We start from the raw sequence: 21,786 nt of genomic DNA, 5'->3' as shown, positions 1-21,786 counted from the left end.
TGAGATAGCCTGATTTTTATCCCATTACTATAAAGAGAATATCTGTCAGAGTCAGTATGAACCAATATCATCATTTGCAATGGCTACCTCATTACGTGAGTGAACCATAATTAAATGGAGATTGCTGCTAGTCTTTCAATATTAACACAGTCCTTCAGATTATGGTCTTGCAGTTCCTGAGGTTCAATGAAAAAGAACTGCATCTGTAGTTAAAAGGTACTAAAATGCTGGTAAAAGAGACCGTTATATTTAATAGAGAATCAGAAAATAAAGAATGTATCTATTAATAAAACAGGATGCCAAGCAGTACTATGCTTTTCTTTTTTTGTAGAGACAAGGTCTCACCATATTGACCAGGCTGGTCGGATTTCTGACCTCAAGTGATCCTCCTGCCTCAGACTCCCAAAATGCTGGGATCACAGGTGTGAGCCACCACACCCAGCCAATACTGTGCTTTTCCAAACACTTATCATTAACGACTTTATCACATGAAACTAGTCTCACGTGAACATTTGGTATGAGGGAAACATGCATTTTGGGAAGATGGGTAATATTCATGACTGTTAAAAAACTAACATGATTCTGAATCTTGAAAATGCTAAGCTGGATGCAAAATTGTATAAAGTAAAAACTCGGTAAAACTGCATAAATAAAACCAAAGAACCACATATTTAAGCTAAGATACAAGCACAGCAGTCCCTGCTTATCTGCAGCCTCCATGGCTTCAGTACCTGAGGTCAGTCACGGTCCAGTAATAGGTGTGTACAATACAGTATTTCGAGAGAGACCACATTCACATAACTTTTATTATAGTATATGGTTACAATTGTTCTATTTTGTTACTACTGTGCCTAATTTATATCTTAAAACTATCATAAATATGTATAAACATATTTTTAAAAGCATAATATATGCTATAAGTCCTCACTTAATGTCTTTGGCAGGTTCTTAGAAACTGGCTAAGGGAAACAACCAATTGGTAGAAAGAAACCAGTTTTCCCACAGGCTAATTGACATAAACCAGTTAAATTCCTCCAGCATATTTCTGATCACAAAAACATCACCAAATTTCTAAATTAAAAAAACACTTTTAATGTTAGGCATTAAAAGAAGTGTGAGCTATAGATACAACTAAGAAAGATGAATAAAAACAAGGAATATGATTATTCACCCACTTATTCCAGTTCAGGGCCAAGGGTTCCAGAGTCTATCCTGGCAGCTCAGGGCCCCGTGCGGGAACCCATCCCGGAGAGGACACCACTCTGTGGCAGGGCACATGCACACGCATTCCCATGCTCACTCACAGTGGTGCAGCGCAGACATGCCAGTTCACCTGATGTGCACAGCTTTGGGATGTAGCAGGAAACCAGAGTAAGCAGACACGAGGAGAACGTGCCAACTCCACACAGAGACAGTGGCCCTGGCGGGGAATAAATTTTTTTTCCTCATCGACGTTCTAATGAAACAACGTTGAGCTGTTGGAGGATCGGTACTATCTGCAGTTTCCAGGATCGGTACTATCTGCAGTTTCCACTGCATTTAGTAGTGCGGGTCTTGGAACATACCCTCCAAGGGTAAGCGGGACTAGTACACACAGCAAAATTCTGCTTTTGCTTGGGGTTCTTATGAGGTAAAAATATTAACAAATATTTTTAAAATAAATATTTCAGCCACGTATGTCTATTACTACAAGTCAGATTTAGAGATGCTTTCATGTGTGAGCTCTGCTAGAATGCCCACAGATTGAGCTGGAAACAGTCCATGGAAATAACTTATTTCGATTCCCAATAGCCCACATCCTAACTCTTGAGAGATATTTGTGCTTCTACCTTCCAGTGTACCTGTCATCTTGAAAGGGCATCTTTTCACTTGCTTATTTTATCATACAAATCCTCTTCTGTCTTAGCCCCAAATCATAAGTAAAACAAGAATCACACCACTAAAATCAATGAAACAAAGAATGTCTATTTAAATAAAATAACCTCATTCTGGATAGAATATGAGAGATGGGTCCAAGAATCCTTTTGAGAAGAAAAACAAAAGCAACCTCTGAAGTGGAAGAGCACACAGTCTACATAAGGAAGCAAAGAGGCTGATCTGAAAGAAGCTGTGAATTGGAGAAGGGAGCTGAGATCCAGAGTGGGCCAAACTGCAAGGGTGTGGGAAGTCAGCCAAGCAGAGGAGCTGAGATGTGATGTAGCAGAAAACGAAGTCAGAAATGCTAGGTTTTTACTCTGTTCTAACCAATACTAACTGCTTTTGGGTAGCACTGCCTTCGTTTCGTGGAACCTGGCCTTCCTGGAACACTGGTCTCTTCTTCATCATGCAAATCAAGCTCTTCTTCATATTTAACAGTCTCTTTTCCAACTGGCATCAAATGGTCATCCAGTTCCCCTAAGAAATTTAAAGAGAGAATTAACACAATCCAGATTTTGACTATTTAATTAGTAAAGTATCTAGAACAGAACTATGTTAGAAGGACCTGGAAAAGTAATGGAAACTAAAGCACCTTTGCCTTTCACAATGTAAATGTAATCAGATTCACACTTCAGGCAAAGTCTATTTTGGCATCCATATGTACCAATATGAGCAAGACTGCAAATTCTGTTCTAAGGCTCAGAAACAAAAACATCTAAACATGACATCAGCACATATCAATGCTAAATAAAATGGCCATGGAAAATGGGTCCACTTACACAGAAGGAGCAGGATTGAGGAAAAAAAAAAAAAAAAGAAACTGAGTCCATTTTTAAAAAAGGATTAATTTCTATACTAGTATAGACTAACTTGAGAGATTGATATATTAAAACACAAGTGTTCATGGTGCATGATTCAACAATTACAAAAATACCTTTATGTATTTAAAAGGAGTCATTAAAGACAGCAAACAAATGACAGTTGTTTACAGTTAAGCTACGGAAAATAAACAGTTCCCACAACACTGTAGGATCTTCAAGTTACTAACACTTATATTTATATTCACCAAAGCACACTAAGAGCAGCAAGTGAATAGCTCTACAAAATCCTTAGAGATCTATAAAGTCCTCTATATGCTTTTTTTTTTTACAATGGTTGCAATTTATTTTTATTTGTATATGCTTTTCAAACATCCTTACCAATTTTGTGCAGTTTCTCACAGCAAATGAGAGCTACAACTCTTTCAGCCAATCGTACACAGCTCATTGGCGGACCCTGAAAATAACAAAAACCTTTCCATTGTATATGCACATCGCTATATTACCTCTATCACATGAAACATCTATGAAACCACTGACCCAACATCTTTAAAGTTCAATTTGCCAAAACAAAATTCTTTATTTTTAAAAATTCCAGCAAGTTGTTAAAAATTCTAATCTCCATATTTGAAATATTCATCTTTAGAAGTCCTGCCCAGTAAAAACTAAGTCATAAGTAAGATTTTACAATTTTGATGAATTTAAATTTCAGTAAGATTTTAAAGTATCTTATTTTTACTACTCAATAAATATGTAACAAAAAGATTTATCAAAACACAGCTGTAACATTAATAGTACTGAGCACCTTTTTATGTGCAATAGAAATCAGTCATCTTGGAATATCTGGAAATCAGTACTGGGACCAAGAACAGTATTACAAAAAGCAGATTTTTGAGTCACCAACAAAATAACTAGGACAACGCATAATACATTTTATATCACTCTAAGTGTCTAAGCCACAGTTGAATGACTCCTGTCAAAAATGTGCATGTTAGTAACACCTTAGAAGAAACTTCAGAGATCACCCAGTCCAGTTCTAAGTATCTGTAAATTAGACAGCCTATTACAAATATGAACATGTAGATGACAACAAAAGTGATCTATAAATCTACTTTTGAAAGTAAATTTTGTTTTTTATTTTTATTTTTGGTCTGTCAACACAAGGCTCCTGCTCATGAAAGCAGATTTTAAAATCAAATCTCCCTATAAATTGCAAGTTTTAGAAAAGCTGAAAAAAAATCCACTAATGACATATTTTAAAATATAACAATCATTTCTTTTTCTAAACTTACAACAATGGAGGCTCGAAGAGGTGAGTTAATTGGCAGGTAAAGAGTTGAATAAAATGTACCATCAGGCAACTCTCGGGTTCTGCATTTAGGAGCTAGATGAGTAAACGGATCACTTGGTAATCTAGCACAGTATCTGTGAAGAAAAAGAAAGTCTGAAGCTGAATCTACAACCGAGAAAATATTGATATTTACAACCTCGAGTTTGATTTGTCATGTGCCTCTTCCCCTCTACTGATTTTGTATTTATATGTGGCATTTAAACTTTACTGCTTCAAACTTTGAATAAGACAGAACAGTGTTGCCTAACAGAACTCTGCAAAGATGTTCCGTATCTTCGATGCCCAGCAGGGCAGTGGCTGGTGAACACTTGAAATGTGACAAGTACAACTACGAAACTCCATTTTTTATTTTATTTTAAATTGAATTTTGATAGCCACATGTGTTGAGTGTTACCATAATAGAGCACAAAGTACTGTTCAGAATCCAGTAAGAAAACACACTGCCAACGTTTTCTCCTTAATCATCTTATGTCTGCCACCAACTACCAGCACACGTGCAAGGAAGGCATCAGAAGAGGGTGGGACAGCCCAGTGCTGACACAAAAAGGACAGCAGAACAAGCAGCTCACTGAGCAACAGCACCAGGGAAGATTGGAGCAGGGCAGAAAGCTAGCCCAGAAAGGGATGCTGGGACAGGACTCACATCAGGAGGGTGCTGGAATGGGCAGCAGCCCTGTGAGGTTGTGACCTGTGCAGCAAGGGCACCTGACCACAGTGGCAGTCCTACAGAGCAGGAAGACTAGCTACATACAGGAAGACTGAATACTAATTATTTTGAGGACAATGGGAGCCAAACTTCTGACTATTAGAGAAAGGAGGTACAAAGACAGAAAAGAGGAAATCTAGAATGAAACCTCTAGCGTCACACTGAAAAGGGAGGTATCAACAGATAGACACTGAAACAAATACAGATGTAAACATGAACAAACAAACATTCTAGCTCTATCCACTCAAAAGCCTGGCAGCAGCAACACCCCGGTAGCAATGAATAAACCTAGTATCCAGTTCTTGGTTTCTAACCACAACTCATTTGAGGAAATTGCCAACATCAAGGGTGGGGCAGTCTAGAATGTCTTGTGCCATAAAACAAGGAAGTGTTCAACAAATAATAGTGAGATGTTAAAAAGACACAGAAACTAGCTTTAAGGGGTTCCCACTGGCCAAATATGAAACAATGGTAACATCAAAACAAACAGTAAATGATAATGATAGATTATAACCCATTAAACAAAACAGGAGTCCATAAAGTTCACGCTGACATTAAAAAATGATAATATAAGAATGAATAAATGGAGAGAAGAAATGGATGGTAGATCGCCAACTAATAAATACAGAAATAATGGAGTTAGTAGCCATCATAGTAATAATCAATTTGGCCCAGAAATATCAAAGAATGCTTTACACTAATGAATCAAACTTGGAAGAGGAATACATTTTTATACAAAGTATCTCCCCAGGAAATATTTACTAATTATAAAAGGGGTGAAAGGGAACTTTACAGTAGAGAAAACTGGCAGACTTCACTCAAGTGATCGAAGTTACCACCGGAAAGGCCACAAATCAACATGGCGTGCAACTTGGTAAGCTGGGATGAGGAGAAGACACCATCATTTCAGTGACGTGCTGTCCAAAAATGTGTAACCTGGGTCTCCTCATGAGAAAACATCAGACAAACCCAGACTGAGAGTCAGACTACAAAATGACGGCCTATCATCTTCCAAAGTTTCAGGGTCATTAAAGTCAAGGAGAAACTAAAGAGCGGCTCCAGATTGAAGGAGACTTAGGAAGATGTGACAACAAGGCATGAGGACACCTCCTGACTCTAAGGTGGATCCTTTGGCTACAAAGAACATTCTCATGAAACTGAGTGAGTCTCTCTTGGTGTCTAGGTGAAGGCCATACGCGAATTCTAGCATTCTTGCAACACTTTAAAGTTTGAAATGGTTTCAAAATAAAAGGTTACAAAGAAAATCTTATACTTGCTCTTTTATTTTGTCTCTGAATAGAAATTATCCTGATATATAATCCAGCAAAGAATCTGCTCTTCTTAGCTCCTAGAAATTTTATTATCAGCTCCGGACAAAGTAAATTACAATGTACCCAAAAATATAATCTTACTTTATTGCTAGGGGAAAATTTAACATTACCCAATGGTTATGGCACAAAACAAAAATTTCAGGATTTAGAAAAAAATTGGTGAGAATTATAAAATTACATTAAACCTAATTTAAAATGCCTTCATCATGTTAGCCTTGCCAAGGAATACTGAACTTTTATTGTTGCACAATACTGTTTTTGCCTTTTGATTAAAAAAAATGAAAAAAGTAACTTTTCTTCATCGAAAATATGGCCCGTCTAAGAGAAGACTGGTAATCGCAAAATGTAAACAATACAAAGTGTACAGGTTTAGACTTAAACTGTGCAACATTCCCAGGTTTTCCACACAAATGATATGATGCCATACCTATTGATGTGTCCAATGGCCGTGTTGATTGTGACTCGTGGACCACCATCGTCAGGCCTCAACACATATGGTGGGAAAACGTCATCATCATCCACGACAGGATCAATGTCAGTCTCACCAGTATCAACCGACTTGGAACACTTGTTTCTCAAGATCTGAACATTTAAAAAACAGAACTTATGATGAAAACACATCTTCTTTGCTGCATGCTGTCTCTGTACCTACAGAAAAAACTCTCTTGAAAATCTCTCTCCTAAACATACTTCAATACTCCAAAGTCACCTGCTATAGATACCTTCTTCCAATAAATCCCTCCCAGTTCCAATAATATGGAGACCCTCACCATATGGTACAAAGTCTATACTGTACCGTGCCCACACACACACACACACACACACACACACGTACACATGACTGTCAGTCTTTCTGAATGTAACTACCATGTCATCATTTTCCAATCACTCAATAACGTAAGCAGTCAACAGTTACTGTCCATATTTACAATGCAATTTCCCAGACATTCATCCCCAATAACGTATGTGATGACCATTTTCACTGTTATCTTATTGTGCCCTTTCAAACACTTTGTATAACACTGCTGGGTCTTTGTAGTCATTCTCAACTTCCTTACAATGTACACAAGGTACATCTCTTTTGAGATTAGTGCCTATAGATAAAACTCATTATCTGTTTCTATGGACTCAAAGAATAACAAATAAACCATATTAATTTTTTTTCCCAACCTGCCAGCATATATTAATCTGTTGATCTTACCTTTTCAATAGCTTTGTAGGTTTTAAGGTCTTCTTCAAAACTTTTTATTTTGTCTGTATCTGCTAACATTATATAATTAGAGATGGGTGCCCTTGCTCTTCCTTTAGATTGAACATAGGATCGATATTCTGTGGGCAAATCAAAACGAACCACCAAGTTGCATTTTGGTATATCAACACCCTCTTCTACAATACTTGTTGCAATAAGCAGGTTGGTCTCATGTGCTCGAAATTTCCTAAGTACCTGAAAAAAAAAATCCACCAAGAAAAGCACTTCTAAGAAAATTTCCAAACAAAAAAAAACATACTAAAAGTAAACGACAACTGTTATTTCTGACACACATGCTCTTGGGCATTCTAAAGCCTTAAGGCCAGGCTAAAGAAGATGACAGTATCACTGAAAACTCAGGATGCATGGAAACATGGACAAAGAAGCTGATTTAATGAGACTCTCCAATTCAGGATAAATTAAATGGTAATATAAGCTAGTTTTCAGACAGTTAGATCTATTAGACTGGCTCCTGGACTCTCCAAATTTGGAGATTATCGAACAGCTACAATGTAGAAAAGGCCTTCAACAGGAATTATTCTGCTAATTTTAAGTTAAATAATAAACTTTAAATAGGTTTTTGTGTACAAGCCAGAACATGGTATTAGGTTTTAGCATCTTTACAATGCTGTTTCCTGTATTAAGACCTTAAAAAGCACAAAAACATTTAAGCTAAAATCTACAAAATATAGTGCTTTTTTTTAAGAATTCAAACAAAATAGGCCTTTAAATGAAAAAAGAAAACACTTTCTAGGAAAAGAATTCAGTTTGTTAATTCATAGTCATATGGCATGTACAAGAGTTAAGGTCATACATGCTTTGTCTTTCCATGAAATGCAGTTGTGTGACATCATTCCAATCACAGAAAATAAACTGGTTGATGGCAATTAAGACACAAATTTGGTTTGCCAGATAGCTATTCCAATTCTGAGCACATAAATCACTATACAGCTACCTCATGGGGACAGCTGCTCTAATATATAAAGAAGTATTCCATAATACAAAAAATAATAATAATTCTGGGGAACTATGAAAAAAGGGAGACCCTATGGGCACTGTGTCTGTATATGTCCTGAAAACTGTTATTGTACACTTATTTTAAGTTACCTCTTCCTGTTTTCTGAATTCAGCTTCCATCTGCTTGTTGCGAGGCTGATTCTTCCCAATGCCATGTCCAGTTATAAAATTGCTACTGATATAAGCCAGCTCAGGATCTTGTTTGCCAGCTTCCTTTATCAATCTAAAAAAAGTATACACATTTGGAAGTTAAACGTTGCTGAGAGAAAATAAACTTTTGTTTTTAAAGTCTCCTTTAAAATGGAAGTACATGTATTTTTTGCCAACATACCTAACAAAACGGTCTTGGTCCTTTTTTCCCAACTTGCTTAAACAGAAATCACTGTCACTCTTCACCACATAGATCTGTTGACCAAGTACTTATAATGCCAAATACAAGATTGGTTTGTACTGACAAATGAAATGGTCACATTACCTCCAACAGCTGATTGGGCAATGGTGACTTAATAGAAATGTGGCCCAGGATGAGACTGAGCTAGTCAGAGAGAAACATGGATCCTCATAGATCTTGGCCTCGGAACAGGACGTCCAATGAAAAAAGCTCGACTCATCCCTCTACCAGTTCCACTCGCTCCTCTCCCAACTCAACACCCTTCTCTAGACCATGCACAGCTTCAGCAACAGGCCCTGCCGTGCTTATACAGAAAGGACCACTGAGCCCAACACCAAAGGAAACCTTCATCCCCTACAAATGTAACAAAAGAGTTCCAGCTGCAATTTCTTTTCCTCTTATCCTACCACCTGATATCATTAGAAGAGCCTACGGGAAAGAAATGTTGTATCCTCTCAATTCCTGATGCTTTGTGGTCCCCAGGACACTGAGCAAAATTCTGCACAGCATAGGACGGGGCACAGAAATGGCAAGGCGTCCCCCACCCTTCCCTGTCATGAAAGAGGAGATTGCTGATCTCTCTCTTCCTGCCTGCTCCTCTGTATTAACCCAGAGTGCCTGTGACTGAAAGCTGGCCTTCTAGCTAAAAGATGGCAAAGAGCTACAGGACGGGATCACATTACACGGGTGCAGAAGGTTAACAGTTAGTGCTGCCATTACAGCTATTTTGGAAATATCCACATTCAAAAACTCAGCACACGGGATAAATGGTTCCACACCTGACATAAGCGATTCCACATGGTTTCTCTGAAGTCATACTACATAGTATAAATTCCAAATAGAAAATTGCATTTTTAAGTCGAATCATTCTTTAAAAAAAATACATGAAACAGACTAATATTAAAGAGCTGGAAGTGGCCATCCAGAATCTCTCTTGATCCCAATCAGCACAACACTTGCGTGTCTAGGTTAGTTTGGGAGTCTACAAACTACAGCTTGTAGTTCAAGTTCTACAGTTCAAGTACTTAAATATTCAGAATCACAGGCTCCCTTATTATGTTCTAAAGTGTGTTCAATTATTTTAATAAACTTAAGATGTAACAGAAAGCAGTGTTACATGCAAACAAATAGCATGCCCAAAAGTCTAAAATACAAAATAAATCACCTTCGAAATAATACATACTTCCAAGTTTTATATAAATAAGCATCAATTTGAATATAATGGAGATTTAGAATGTATTTTAAGTTGCTGTTAATTAGGCAAAGAATGTATTTTACTTTGCCAAAATTATAAATTATCCATCTGGCAGACTTCAATTAGCTAAGAAACAGAGGCAACAACAGTCAATTCATTTTTCCTTAATGAAACCCACATCAAAACCACAGAGAACAGAAGAGACAACATGCACAGTAAATAAAATCTCTTGTAAGCAATAATTACATGGGATATACCTATGCTAATAATGCTTAGAGAGAATAATGTATTTCTCTACTTGGTGAATCTCAGCCATGCATAACCAGTACCCATGACAAAGTTACAGGCTTCAGGGAAAACAAAGCCAGGCAGTCACATGTGAACTCCCAGAGGACAGTGGACAATGCAAACTGCTTAAAAAGCTCGCAACACCACAGAAAAAAAAAGACAAAGTATTATTTGTTTCTTTTGGTTTTTACAATGAGTTTATACAAGCTGTTCACCAGCAAGCTGTTTGATAAAGTATACTCTTCCCTAATGCACAGTGTTTCTGAAACGATCTGCAGCAAAGAACCAGGTTTTCTTTTCAAATTTCCAATCCATCAGAGACAAAACAGTTTTGTAGAATTTCATAAAAGTGAACGACTAAGAAAATGAAACTTAAAAAGCATTAAAATTCAAACATCAATTTTATTGTATTCAGCAGGTATAAAATTACTGTCAAACTGCTCTAAGAGTTTATAAATGCTGCTTCTCAATCTGCACTTTACTCATGACAGAGGTAAAGTCTGGCACCAGTTCATAGCCTATACTTTGTGTGTATATGTACATTGCCTCCCCAATTAGACTGAAAATAACCTAACCAAAAATAGGAAATATGTATGGTAGGTTCAGAAAACTAGCAGATGTGTTACAGAAAATTGTGATCTGAATAAACATGCTAACTAATGCTGACAACCATAGGAGGAAAAGAAATTCAAAGATATAAACCCGTCATTTGAAATTTCTGCCAGGTTCTTGAAATACATTATCAACAATTCCTTTAATAGTGTCCCTTACGCCTTATACTTTCTTGTCAATGTGAGAAAACCAAATATAACTCCTCTATGATCTCACTAAAAAAAGATCACTGACAGTTACATAATAGCATACTGATACTGCACCCCCATATGCATGCATAAGCAGCTGAAGCATTAGCACCTACTGTGTGCCAGGTGATAAAACTGCCATTTTTAATACAAAGTCTCTTACAAACAAGCCAGTAGGAGAGGGAGGTATTATTTCCATTTTACGAATGAACATACTGAGACTTTTAAAAGTTAAATAACTTTCACAAAATATACATCCAAAAAGTGGGTAGCAAAGAAACCGAGTCTCCTTGGCAAAATGGCTGATTCTAGGGCCAGGCAGGGAGAAATACAAGAGCCCAGAGCACCCTCTGGTATCACAAAGAAAGTGCTCAAAAACAAAAGGATGAAGGTATGTCAAAGGAACATGGGAGCTATCCTCAAAGAGCTAACAGTGGCCACCGTTGGAACAATTTGAGTAACAAATAAATAACATAGTATTGGATTATGGCCCAAATTATAAAATAAACATGAAATCACCAATTGAAATATATGATTCAATTAATAAATATAAGTAGACAGTTACATAAATAGGATAAACTAGACAAGTTTTCCTTACAGAAGAATTCCATTAAATACATATAGATACACCCCTCTCCAGCAAGTGGAGATTAATCCCTCTATACCAGGGTGGGCTAGACTTGGAGACTTCCTTCCAAATAGAGTAAGAAAAGGGAAAAAGTGTAACTTTACAGTAGAGAAAGCAGACAAACACTGTCACAATCCATTGATGAGTGATGTTTCGTGGTTGATACCATGACAGCCCCTGATATAAAGTGACCAGAAGGGCAGGTCACCTCCATGGTATTCTTCCATATCCGATCACCCCAGTTCAACTTCGAAAACATAAGAAAAACCCAAATGGAGGGGCATTCACCAAATACCTGACCAGTACTCCTGAAGACTGTCAAGGTCATCAAAAACAAGACAGAAACTGTGAAAACTGTGACAGACCAGAGGAAACTGGGCAGATACTGACAACTAAATATGATATGACACCTTGGATTAAAGAAGACATTATTCCATACTGTCTAGTGGTTAGAAAAAAAATTAAAATTTTTTTTTTAAAAAAAGAGGACATTAGTAGAAAAACTGTCAAAATCCAAATAAAGTCTGGAGTTAATAGTAATGGGCCAATGTTAGTTTTCTTAGTTGTGACAAACAGTGACAGGAGGTAACATCAATGGGGGAAACTAAGTGAGGGGCATATGAGAACTCTCTGTACCGTTTCCCCAACTTTTCTGTAAATACAAAATTCTTCCAAAATAAAAAGTTATTAGGAAAAAAGGGGGGGGTAGAGACAGGATGTGAACCCACGTTTGTCCAATGCCAATATCACACAATACTAGTATATTCCACAGTGAAAAGAATACTAGACTTGAGACTGGAAGCCATTTTCTGCCACTTGATATGTGTGTAATTTGGGGAAGGCCACACACTGATGCTTGTTTTCTTCATCTGTAATATGGAAAGAACATCTACTTTCCTCCTCCATGGAGTGTTGTGAATATGTCTTAAATATATATAAAAGTAACTTACAAACCCCTACGTAAATATAAGGTACAAAGAAACCCATAAACATAAGACTGTGCACATACCTACACTACACATAGAAGTGGCTGTGATTTATTTTTTTAATTAGGAGAGCAGAAAACTGCATGTACATTACAATAGCTTATATGCCCATGAAACTATTCACTAAAGAAGGGTTTTTCCTCCCATTAAACTGATGGAAGGAAAGAATCTGGATTTCAGGAAGTTTTTCTAAGCTTATTAAAAAGCTTACTGGAACAAGACCTCTATTGTATATTTAATTAGCTGCTCATAAAGTCAACCCTCAGACCACTCTTGATTCATCATACAGCACTAAATTCCAGTCACATTTTATGAAAGTTGATCACAATTAATCTGATCCTTAAAGTCAATAGGAAGTAACTTGACTGATTCTGGATAAACCTTTTCAGGCTAATATTCCTGCAATAAAAACTGGCACATCTTTACATAAAAATACACGTAGAAAACAGGGGGAAGGTGGAAAATACACCCCCATTTCTTCTCTCCAAGCCCCAGAAAATTTATTTAATCCTTATATAATCCTAAATGGAGACGGGGAGTATGTCCATAACTAGGCTTAGAACTGCGCCAGCATTAAACTTTTTTGACTCCCAAAATGCTTTTTCCCTGCTCTAACAAATAATCCCTCCTTAGTCACGCTCTCCCAGGTCCGTCTCCTGGCAATCTTCCTGTTGTAAAGTACTGGTTTCTAGTGTTCTGTGACGCCCAGGGGCATTACTATGATAGAAAGAACTGGAAACTAGGAGTCAGGATATTAGGATTCTAGAATTGTCTCTGCCATTGACTAGCAATTTAACTTACAGCAAATCTCTCTCTTTCTCCTGACGCTCTTTCTCATTTTTACAAAAATAAGTGGGTTGGATTATATAGTCAGTGAGGTCCCCTTCCAACCTACAACTTCTGATTTAAATGTAATTTGGTCCCTAAAGTTATTTTCCTTTGTATTCATCAGAAGGATCAGGCTCAATGACTATGAAAATTACCAGACTAAAAACTGCCAGATGACTACCCTCGAGTCCAATTTCTCGTTATTCAAAAAAGTTTTTAAAACCCCTAAACATTCAGAAGCAGTTAAGCGCGCACGCGCGCGCGCGCGCACACACACACACACACACACGCGCGCGCGCGCAAAGAAAAAGAAAAAAAATCTCAAATTACTTTAGGAAACAAAGCTTAGTTTTTCCTACGAGATCACTACTTGCAGAAAAGTTAGGGATCAACTGTGGCCAATTAATGGACCTCACAGAAAAGTAAACTGATTTAAGTACAAAATAAGGGCCTTTTTTGGCAGAAAAAAAAAAAAAGAGTATCCACAAACCAAAAGGACCATACATTAAGTGACCATCTGACAGAAATCTGAAGAACAGCTCCCTGGCTGGTTCCAAATTAGAAAAAAATCTTTCATCGAAGAAGGGAGAAAGAGCAGGAATCCACGGCCTAAAATTTGGATTCATTATCACCTTTGCTCATAATCTTAGAACTTTCCCTAACATTCTTATTCTCTTTTGATTCACAAAATTTTAACATGCAGTCTATGAACCAACCCAAAATAAATTCAATTGTTCTAAACCTTCTTCACTGTGGCCTTGAAAACTTTATTTTTTCAGACAAGGTCTGGCTCTATTGCCTAGGCTTGAGTGCTGTGGTGCCATCTCAGCTCACTGCAACCTCTGCCTCCCAGACTCAAACCATTCTCCCACCACAGCCTCCCGAGTAGCTGGGACTACAGGCACACACCACCACCGGCTAATTTTTGTATTTTTTCTACAGACAGGGTTTCACCGTGTTGCCCCTTGTGAACTCAAACAATCTACCTGCCTCAGGCTCCCAAAGTGCTGGAATTACAGGCACAACCCATCACGCCCAACCTAGCCTTGAAAAGTTGAATCAATATATATATATATATATATTATATATATATATATTTTTTTTTTTTTTTTTTTGAGACGGAGTCTTGCTCTGTCGCCCAGGCTGGAGTGCAGTGGCTGGATCTCAGCTCACTGCAAGCTCCGCCTCCCGGGTTTACGCCATTCTCCTGCCTCAGCCTCCCAAGTAGCTGGGACTACAGGCGCCCGCCACCTCGCCCGCTAGTTTTTTGTATTTTTTAGTAGAGACGGGGTTTCACAGTGTTAGCCAGGATGGTCTCGATCTCCTGACCTTGTGATCCGCCCGTCTCGGCCTCCCAAAGTGCTGGGATTACAGGCTTGAGCCACCGCGCCCGGCCGAATCAATATTTTTAAGAGAAAAAAAATCAACATTAAAAAATTAGTCACAATACCCAGATAAAATGTATCCTAAGACTACCTGAGGGGAACACTTGGTGTGAAATGCTTAACACAATGTCTAACACATAGTTAAGGATTAATAAATACCTGAATTGAATCTAAAACTGAATACAAAACAATGCTTTACTTAAATGCATACTGATTTTTTTAAAGTCTATAACTGTCCTCTATTTTAGGTAGATTAGAATGGATTAGCATCCTTTAAGAAAAAATATATCTGCCATGTGAAAAGCAGCCTTCTGGGAAAACATCCTCTCTGTCAATCCCAGGACAGCATGACGTATCAGCAACGATGGCGCCAAGTCAAGGACACTTACATAACCCTCATGCTAGCTCTCACAGCTGCTGCAGCACATCACACCACAACACAACACAGGACGCCTCCCTGTTCTCATGTGAAAGGAGTCAACTTAGAGATTTACCTGTTTAAGACAACTGCTGTGTATCTTCTTTCCACAAAAATAATTCCACATAAAATGTTGGTAAAAGGAGAAGGAAAATTTGTCTCTGGCTTCTCTTTTTCTTCAATTTCTTCATCCTCATCATCATCCTCAGAATCACTCCATGACACATAATTATCCTGATTCCTATTATTATACCACTCAACACTTTCAAACTGCTGTCGCTCATATGGTTTATATTTGCGTAAGATTTCGAGCAGTTTGATCACTTTAGGAGTTACAAATTTCAGGTCAAGTGAGGCAGGTGAGAAGTGCTCTTCACATAGTGCATGTATTTTCCTTAGGAAAGTGTCTGTAAACAATAAAAATTTCCTGTGCAGCTCCTCTTGCTCATGTTTGATGTATTTCTGTAGTTCTCTTACCATCATTCCAGCTACTTTATCTGCACACCAGGGTCCCAGAACTACCAATACAGCACGACAGTCTGATAGTATCTACAAAAAAAAGAGAAAAGAAAAAACCTAATGCCAAACAATAATAATGTAGCATTTTCATATGGGGTTAACTGGGATTTCAGTTGTTCTCAAATGACTCCTTAAATGTAATCCAGCCTTAGGTTAAGTCCCTGAAGGTGGGGGGACAGGCCATTAGTCTTTTCAAGCTCATTTCATATGTATATGCCTAGAACCATCTCCTTTTTTCAATAAAATAATCAAACAGAAATTAAAAGATGCAATTGTATGAGGTTAATGAAGCCTATTTTTAGATCTGTAATTAGTTAGAACTATACCTGAGTCATTTACTTCCTGCCATACATTGCATATATGTAGCACAATAATTTAACTTTAGGCATCAAGGAACAGCAATACAGTTTTCCTTGAACTTCATCTATGTACAATATCCCCCAGTATTATATGTTTTCCACTATACTGACTAGAAACTGTGGATGAATTTTGGTCGATCTACAGTCAGCACCTCTGGATGCCACGGTGAAATTGTTGTAAAAACACTGCACAGCTGTCTCTATTATAATTTCTTTCTTTCTCTCTCTCTCTCTCTTTCTCTTTCTTTCTTAACAGTAGTAAAGGCCTTTATTAGTTGGAAGTGGAGGAGGAGATAGGACCGCTGCACTGGGGCAGCCTCCACACACTCTGTCACAGTTCTCCAAAAGCCCATTATCTGGTTTCAATGAAAACACCACCACAAGGTCAGGGTTCCTCAACGTTAACATCTCAGCTAAATTCAGACTCTGATCCTGGACCCTCCCAGAGTGCTGTGTCTTACAACTCTAACTGAGAGCCGAAAGTTAATCCACGGCCAGGGAATAACTGAGGAATCGAGGGAGAGGGAGAGAGAGAGGAGGAGAGAGGGACAGCAGGGAGGGAGAGGTGGAAGGGGGGAGGAGGAGGGGAGAGGAAGAGAGGGAGGAAGGCGAGGAGGAGGGAGAAGGGGGAGGAGGAGGGAGGAGAAGGGGGAGGGACAGTAGGGGGAGGGAGAGTACGGGGAGTAGGGGGACAGGGAGGGGAGAGGGGAGACAGGGAGGGCAGGGAGGAGGGGAAGGAGGAGGGGAGGAGGGGGAGGGATGGGAGGTACAGAAAGAAGAGAGGAGAGGAGAGGAAGAGAGGGAGGAAGGCGAGGAGGAGGGAGAAGGGGGAGGAGGAGGGAGGAGAAGGGGGAGGAGGAGGGGAGGAGGAGGGGAGAGGAAGAGAGGGAGGAAGGCGAGGAGGAGGGAGAAGGGGGAGGAGGAGGGAGGAGAAGGGGGAGGGACAGTAGGGGGAGGGAGAGTACGGGGAGTAGGGGGACAGGGAGGGGAGAGGGGAGACAGGGAGGGCAGGGAGGAGGGGAAGGAGGAGGGGAGGAGGGGGAGGGATGGGAGGTACAGAAAGAAGAGAGGAGAGGAGAGGAAGAGAGAGACAGGAAAAAGACAGGAAAGAAAGGAAGAAAGAAAAGAAAAGAGGAAAGAAAAGGGAAGGGAAAAGAAAAGGAAGAAAGAATTCAAAGGTTGAGAAAAATGTGGGCACTGCTGCTCCAGAAGAAAAAAATCATCAGGAGAGAAACTAAGATCCACATTTAACACAGTGTTAACATTCACAAATGGTTGCAAAGTTCTAGGGCAGTGGTTCTCAAGCTTTAATGAATCAGATTACTGCAGGGCTTGTTGAAATTCCAAACTGAAGACTCTGCAAACCGTAAAATTCAGTCCTGAGGACCAGACCCAGATGCTGCTGATGAGGATGTGGGGCCCACAATGGAAGGATCACTGTCCTAAGGGATCTCTTTCCAAAGCATTACCACTCAGAGACAATAGGCTCATATCCAGTTACACACACTAGGAAACTGTGGAAGAATTTGTTTAGTTCAAGGGTTTGAGCAGGAACTAACTCATCTGACCAAAAAGAAACAAATATTGGACTCACTCCTTATACTTAAATAACCATGACATGAATCCTAGCTCAGATAGGGGAAGTCTACACTTAATACAAATGTGCACTGGGTAATAATGAACTCAACCTAATATGGTGTGTTCAATGAAAAATGTCTAAGGAGATAAAAAGATTAAGACCTTAAACTAAAATGTAAAAAAGAGCCTCATTAGAAGCATATTTTCATTTCAATATTAAAAATAAAGCTTTCAAAATATAATCACTATACTTACTTGGTATATGCTTACCTGTTTTGAAATTAAAGTAGAATCTCTTTCTTTTGAATGTACAGATATATTACAATCATTGATAAAATTAAGTGCTTCTTCTAATTCCATCAGCAGTCTTTCATAAAGCCCACTTCTGTCCGTAAATGGTCCACAATCCACCACAATCTCACATGGCTGAGAAGTATACCTTTAACATAAGAAACAAAAGGTATCAATACTGCAGTAGTGAGAATGCAACTTAAATAAGTTTTTCAAAAAGCAAAAAAAGGGGAATAGATACAAAAAAAAAAAAGCCAGAATGTTGGCACTGGGGTGAGATTTTAGGTGTGTTTAATTATTATTTTTCTATATTACTGTATTTCTCAACAGTAAATAATATATTTTATAAACCAGTCAAGTATTGTTTAAAAGATGTTTTCAAAAGGCAAGGGGAGAAGAGGGGAAAGAAAATAATACAAATGAGCATCCACTGCATTCCGAAGCATTATGCTGGGAATTTACATACCTTCTGACTTAATCCACACACAGTGAGGATGATGAAGGAAATGAAGGTTCAAAGACATTACATGATTCTGTCTAAACAAAACTCAGGACGGCCTTCCTCTGAGGGCTCTTTCAGCCAAATCCTACTGCCTCCCTGAACACCTTTTGTTTCATTTCTAAAAAACTCACTACAGCATTATGCTCCATTTATATGCCTAACTCCAAAAAGAAGCTTCCTAGTTTCAGTTTGTATATCTAATCAATATAAAAGGCAGGCTCACAACACGCCTTCCTAAAGTGGTACTCACGTTTATCTGCACAGGCTGAGCCCTTATCTGAAAGGCTTGGGACCTGAACTGTTTCGGATTTCCAATATTTTTCAGATTTTGGAATATCTGCATATAAATAATGAAGTATCTCGAGGATGGGACCCAAGTCTAAACACGAAATTCATTTATGTTTCATATACACCTTATAGCTTGAAGGTCATTTTATACATTATTTTAAAATAATATTGTGAATGAAACAGGTTTTGACCGCATTTTGGCTTCAATTCATCACAAGGTCAGAGATGAAATGTTCCACTTGGGGCATCACGTCAGCACTCAAAAGCTTTCAGATTTCAGAGCATTCTGAATTTCACGTTTTCAGATTAGGGATGCTCAATCTGTACTATGTTTGCCTGTTAGGTCTCAAGGAATGACTACATGGGGCTGATATTCAAATAAATTTGCCAACAGATTTCATTATTATTAGTTTGCTTTCTTTTGTTTTTTAGGTTTAGACTTCCATCTTTTGCCCCCTTAGGCATCTGCCAGAATGAGGAACACAGGTGTTCAAAATACTCATGAAACTCAATCACTTCTCAGAGGTGGAAAGAAGAAGGACAAGACAGATTACGGGGAGTTTTATCATTCAATTTATCGATTTCCATATCTGTGTGAAATTTTTAGTATTTGCAAATATCGCTTTTATTTTTAACGTATTTTTAAATCCTCATAAGGAAAACTCCCCCAACTTTCATTCATTTCTAGTATCACTCCTTGGGTCTTTCATAAAAAACGACAACCAGAATGGCACATAATGCCCTAAAAGCACGTACGATAATTGTAATAAGAAAAATAAATCTAGCACAGACATATATACTATAGTTCTTATTTACCCAAAACAGAATTTATACTCAACCAAAGAGTCATTATTTGGAGAATTAGGTAATGCTTATCAATAGATTGCTTATCAGTTTTACTTAAATGCTCCACTACTTCTATTTCTCAGAAAACCTCTAGGCAATACAAGTGAAGCACTCTAACTCAGGCAGACAAAAGCACAAGCACAGCCTTCTACTTCTCCATCAGTGTTGACTCAAGGAAGTCAGACACAGCCCGTTCTACAGGTCACAAGATTTGCATTTCATATGGCATTTGGATACCTAAGTTTGATGGGATTCCAAATGTTACTTTTCCTTCTCACTCTCCAAAGAAAACTTTCCTTAAATACTTACTAAATGCCAGGCACACTGCAAGATTTTTCTATGTTAATGGAATTGATCATCAAAGAATCCCATGAAACCACTGTCAATGCCATTTTACAAGTTCAAGGAAATAAGTGACTCACTCAAGGTCACACAGCTTACAATTAGCGGAGCTAGTATTCAAACCCACGTCTGACTCAACTCCACAACTTGAGAAATCAGTCTTCTCTATTTATTGTAACTGTCCTGAGAACTACCACTAGGTAACCTTTAGCCTTATTTAAGACTGCATCTAGTAAGAACGGAAGGCCATTTTGACATAAATCGAATTCATTACATTTGAAAAGCCATTTTCCTAATTTGTAAAGGCTCCTTTCCACCCACTTCAGTTATGAAGGTTGTGTGTGTGTGCGCACGCACGCTTTTCAATGAAACTCAAAATAGTAAAACCCCCTCAAAAGGGGTCAAACCTAGAAAAACAAACAGCAATTTTCTCTGTAATCCACAACCCATTTTGAAAACAATGGGGTATTTCCAAATGTTTTAAAGTATATTGCTGAATTATCTAAATAAATTAATGTTCTTTGAAAGCATCATTGTAAGACATTTAGGACAGAACAACAAAGCACACGTATTGACAGAAAAAAATACAAATTTACTGTCAAAGTTCCCAGTCCTTGGCAACATCAGCCAATAAGAAGAGCTGACGCATAATCTCTTAATGCAGAAATGCCTGTCTGCTACTCTCTGTGGAAACAAGGTTAGATTCTTGAACTCACAGGTAACAGTACTTACAGAGAACTCTTACTCTTGCCCATTCCTTTTTACTGCCATTTGTTCACTTAAATAGGTACTATCTGCAAGGTACTACAAAAAACACCAAAGACTTAATATTTTTTCAACAATCTCATTAAAGTCGAGTCAATTGGAAGTGCATACCTGTCTAAGACCACCAGGTCCGTTGCAGTTTCAGCATTACTCTTAAGAATTTTCTCTAGTTTCTGAATCTTTTCTTCCAATTCCTCTGGATCACATTTCCCATTTAAAATGGAAGCAGTTAGTCCCAAAATGCGAGGACATGATGGACAATTTTCACAGAGCTAATGTAATAAAATATACTGACAGTAAAGACTTCATTTTGTAAGGCCATAACAAGAGAGACATCACCATATTAAAACATATCAAAATCACTAACAAATAATAAAAAAGAATTGGTTTGGTGGAAATGCCACTATACCAAGAACAACATAAAATTACTCATAGTATTACTGTAGTTTGTTTAAAAGATCTGTTTTTCAAAAAGGCTCAATTACATATACTATGAAAATCATATAGAATTTACTATTATGTTAAAGTTTATTTTAGATTTAAATGAACATTAATTTAATATTCATTCATTCATACACTGGAGCCAAACTCCCAATATTGATAATATTATTGCTTTTGAAATCTAAAAAAAAAATCTGCATATACTAAATAGTTTACCAAGAATTACTAAGACTTAGGTCTAAAACTTACCTTCATAATTTCTCGATAGGGGTGGTCTAGGATTGCAAGATGACACTCATCAAACACCAAAAGGTTAATGTCTGACAGTGATAAGTAACCATTTTTCAAAACATTCAAGGCGACATAGCAAGTCATAATAAGAACCTAAAATAAAATCAACATCAATAAACAAACATGGCATTCAATGCCTGGATATACTTACATAAAATCAGATCATAGAGCCATCGTATCATAGGTGAGAATTAAGGAATTCAGTCAAAATTAAAACTAATACACTAAATATATATAGTTATTTACATCAGTACTA

The 21,786-nt window shown here is 37.9% G+C and overlaps 1 protein-coding gene across 5 annotated transcripts in view; it reads right to left on the bottom strand.

The window, feature by feature from the left end:
- The window catches only part of DICER1 (dicer 1, ribonuclease III), a 72,343-nt gene that overhangs the window by 22,893 nt on the left and 27,664 nt on the right, over positions 1–21,786 (bottom strand). For all 5 annotated transcript variants that reach the window (XM_033191455.1, XM_033191454.1, XM_033191453.1 and 2 more), the window contains 10 exons: positions 21,489–21,623; positions 20,910–21,070; positions 18,035–18,203; positions 15,385–15,857; positions 8,480–8,612; positions 7,325–7,567; positions 6,551–6,705; positions 4,028–4,160; positions 3,117–3,192; positions 2,255–2,394 (listed from right to left, as the gene is read on the bottom strand). In XM_033191455.1, the coding sequence (XP_033047346.1) occupies positions 2,255–2,394; positions 3,117–3,192; positions 4,028–4,160; positions 6,551–6,705; positions 7,325–7,567; positions 8,480–8,612; positions 15,385–15,857; positions 18,035–18,203; positions 20,910–21,070; positions 21,489–21,623 (1,818 nt within the window). The remainder of the gene's footprint in view (positions 1–2,254; positions 2,395–3,116; positions 3,193–4,027; positions 4,161–6,550; positions 6,706–7,324; positions 7,568–8,479; positions 8,613–15,384; positions 15,858–18,034; positions 18,204–20,909; positions 21,071–21,488; positions 21,624–21,786) is intronic.

The sequence above is a fragment of the Trachypithecus francoisi genome, unplaced genomic scaffold (genome assembly GCF_009764315.1).
Source record: "Trachypithecus francoisi isolate TF-2019V2 unplaced genomic scaffold, Tfra_2.0 Lachesis_group3, whole genome shotgun sequence".
Taxonomy (NCBI): domain Eukaryota; kingdom Metazoa; phylum Chordata; class Mammalia; order Primates; family Cercopithecidae; genus Trachypithecus; species Trachypithecus francoisi.
The sequence above is the reverse complement of the archived record's forward strand: the minus strand, read 5'-3'. Positions and strand labels throughout refer to the sequence as shown.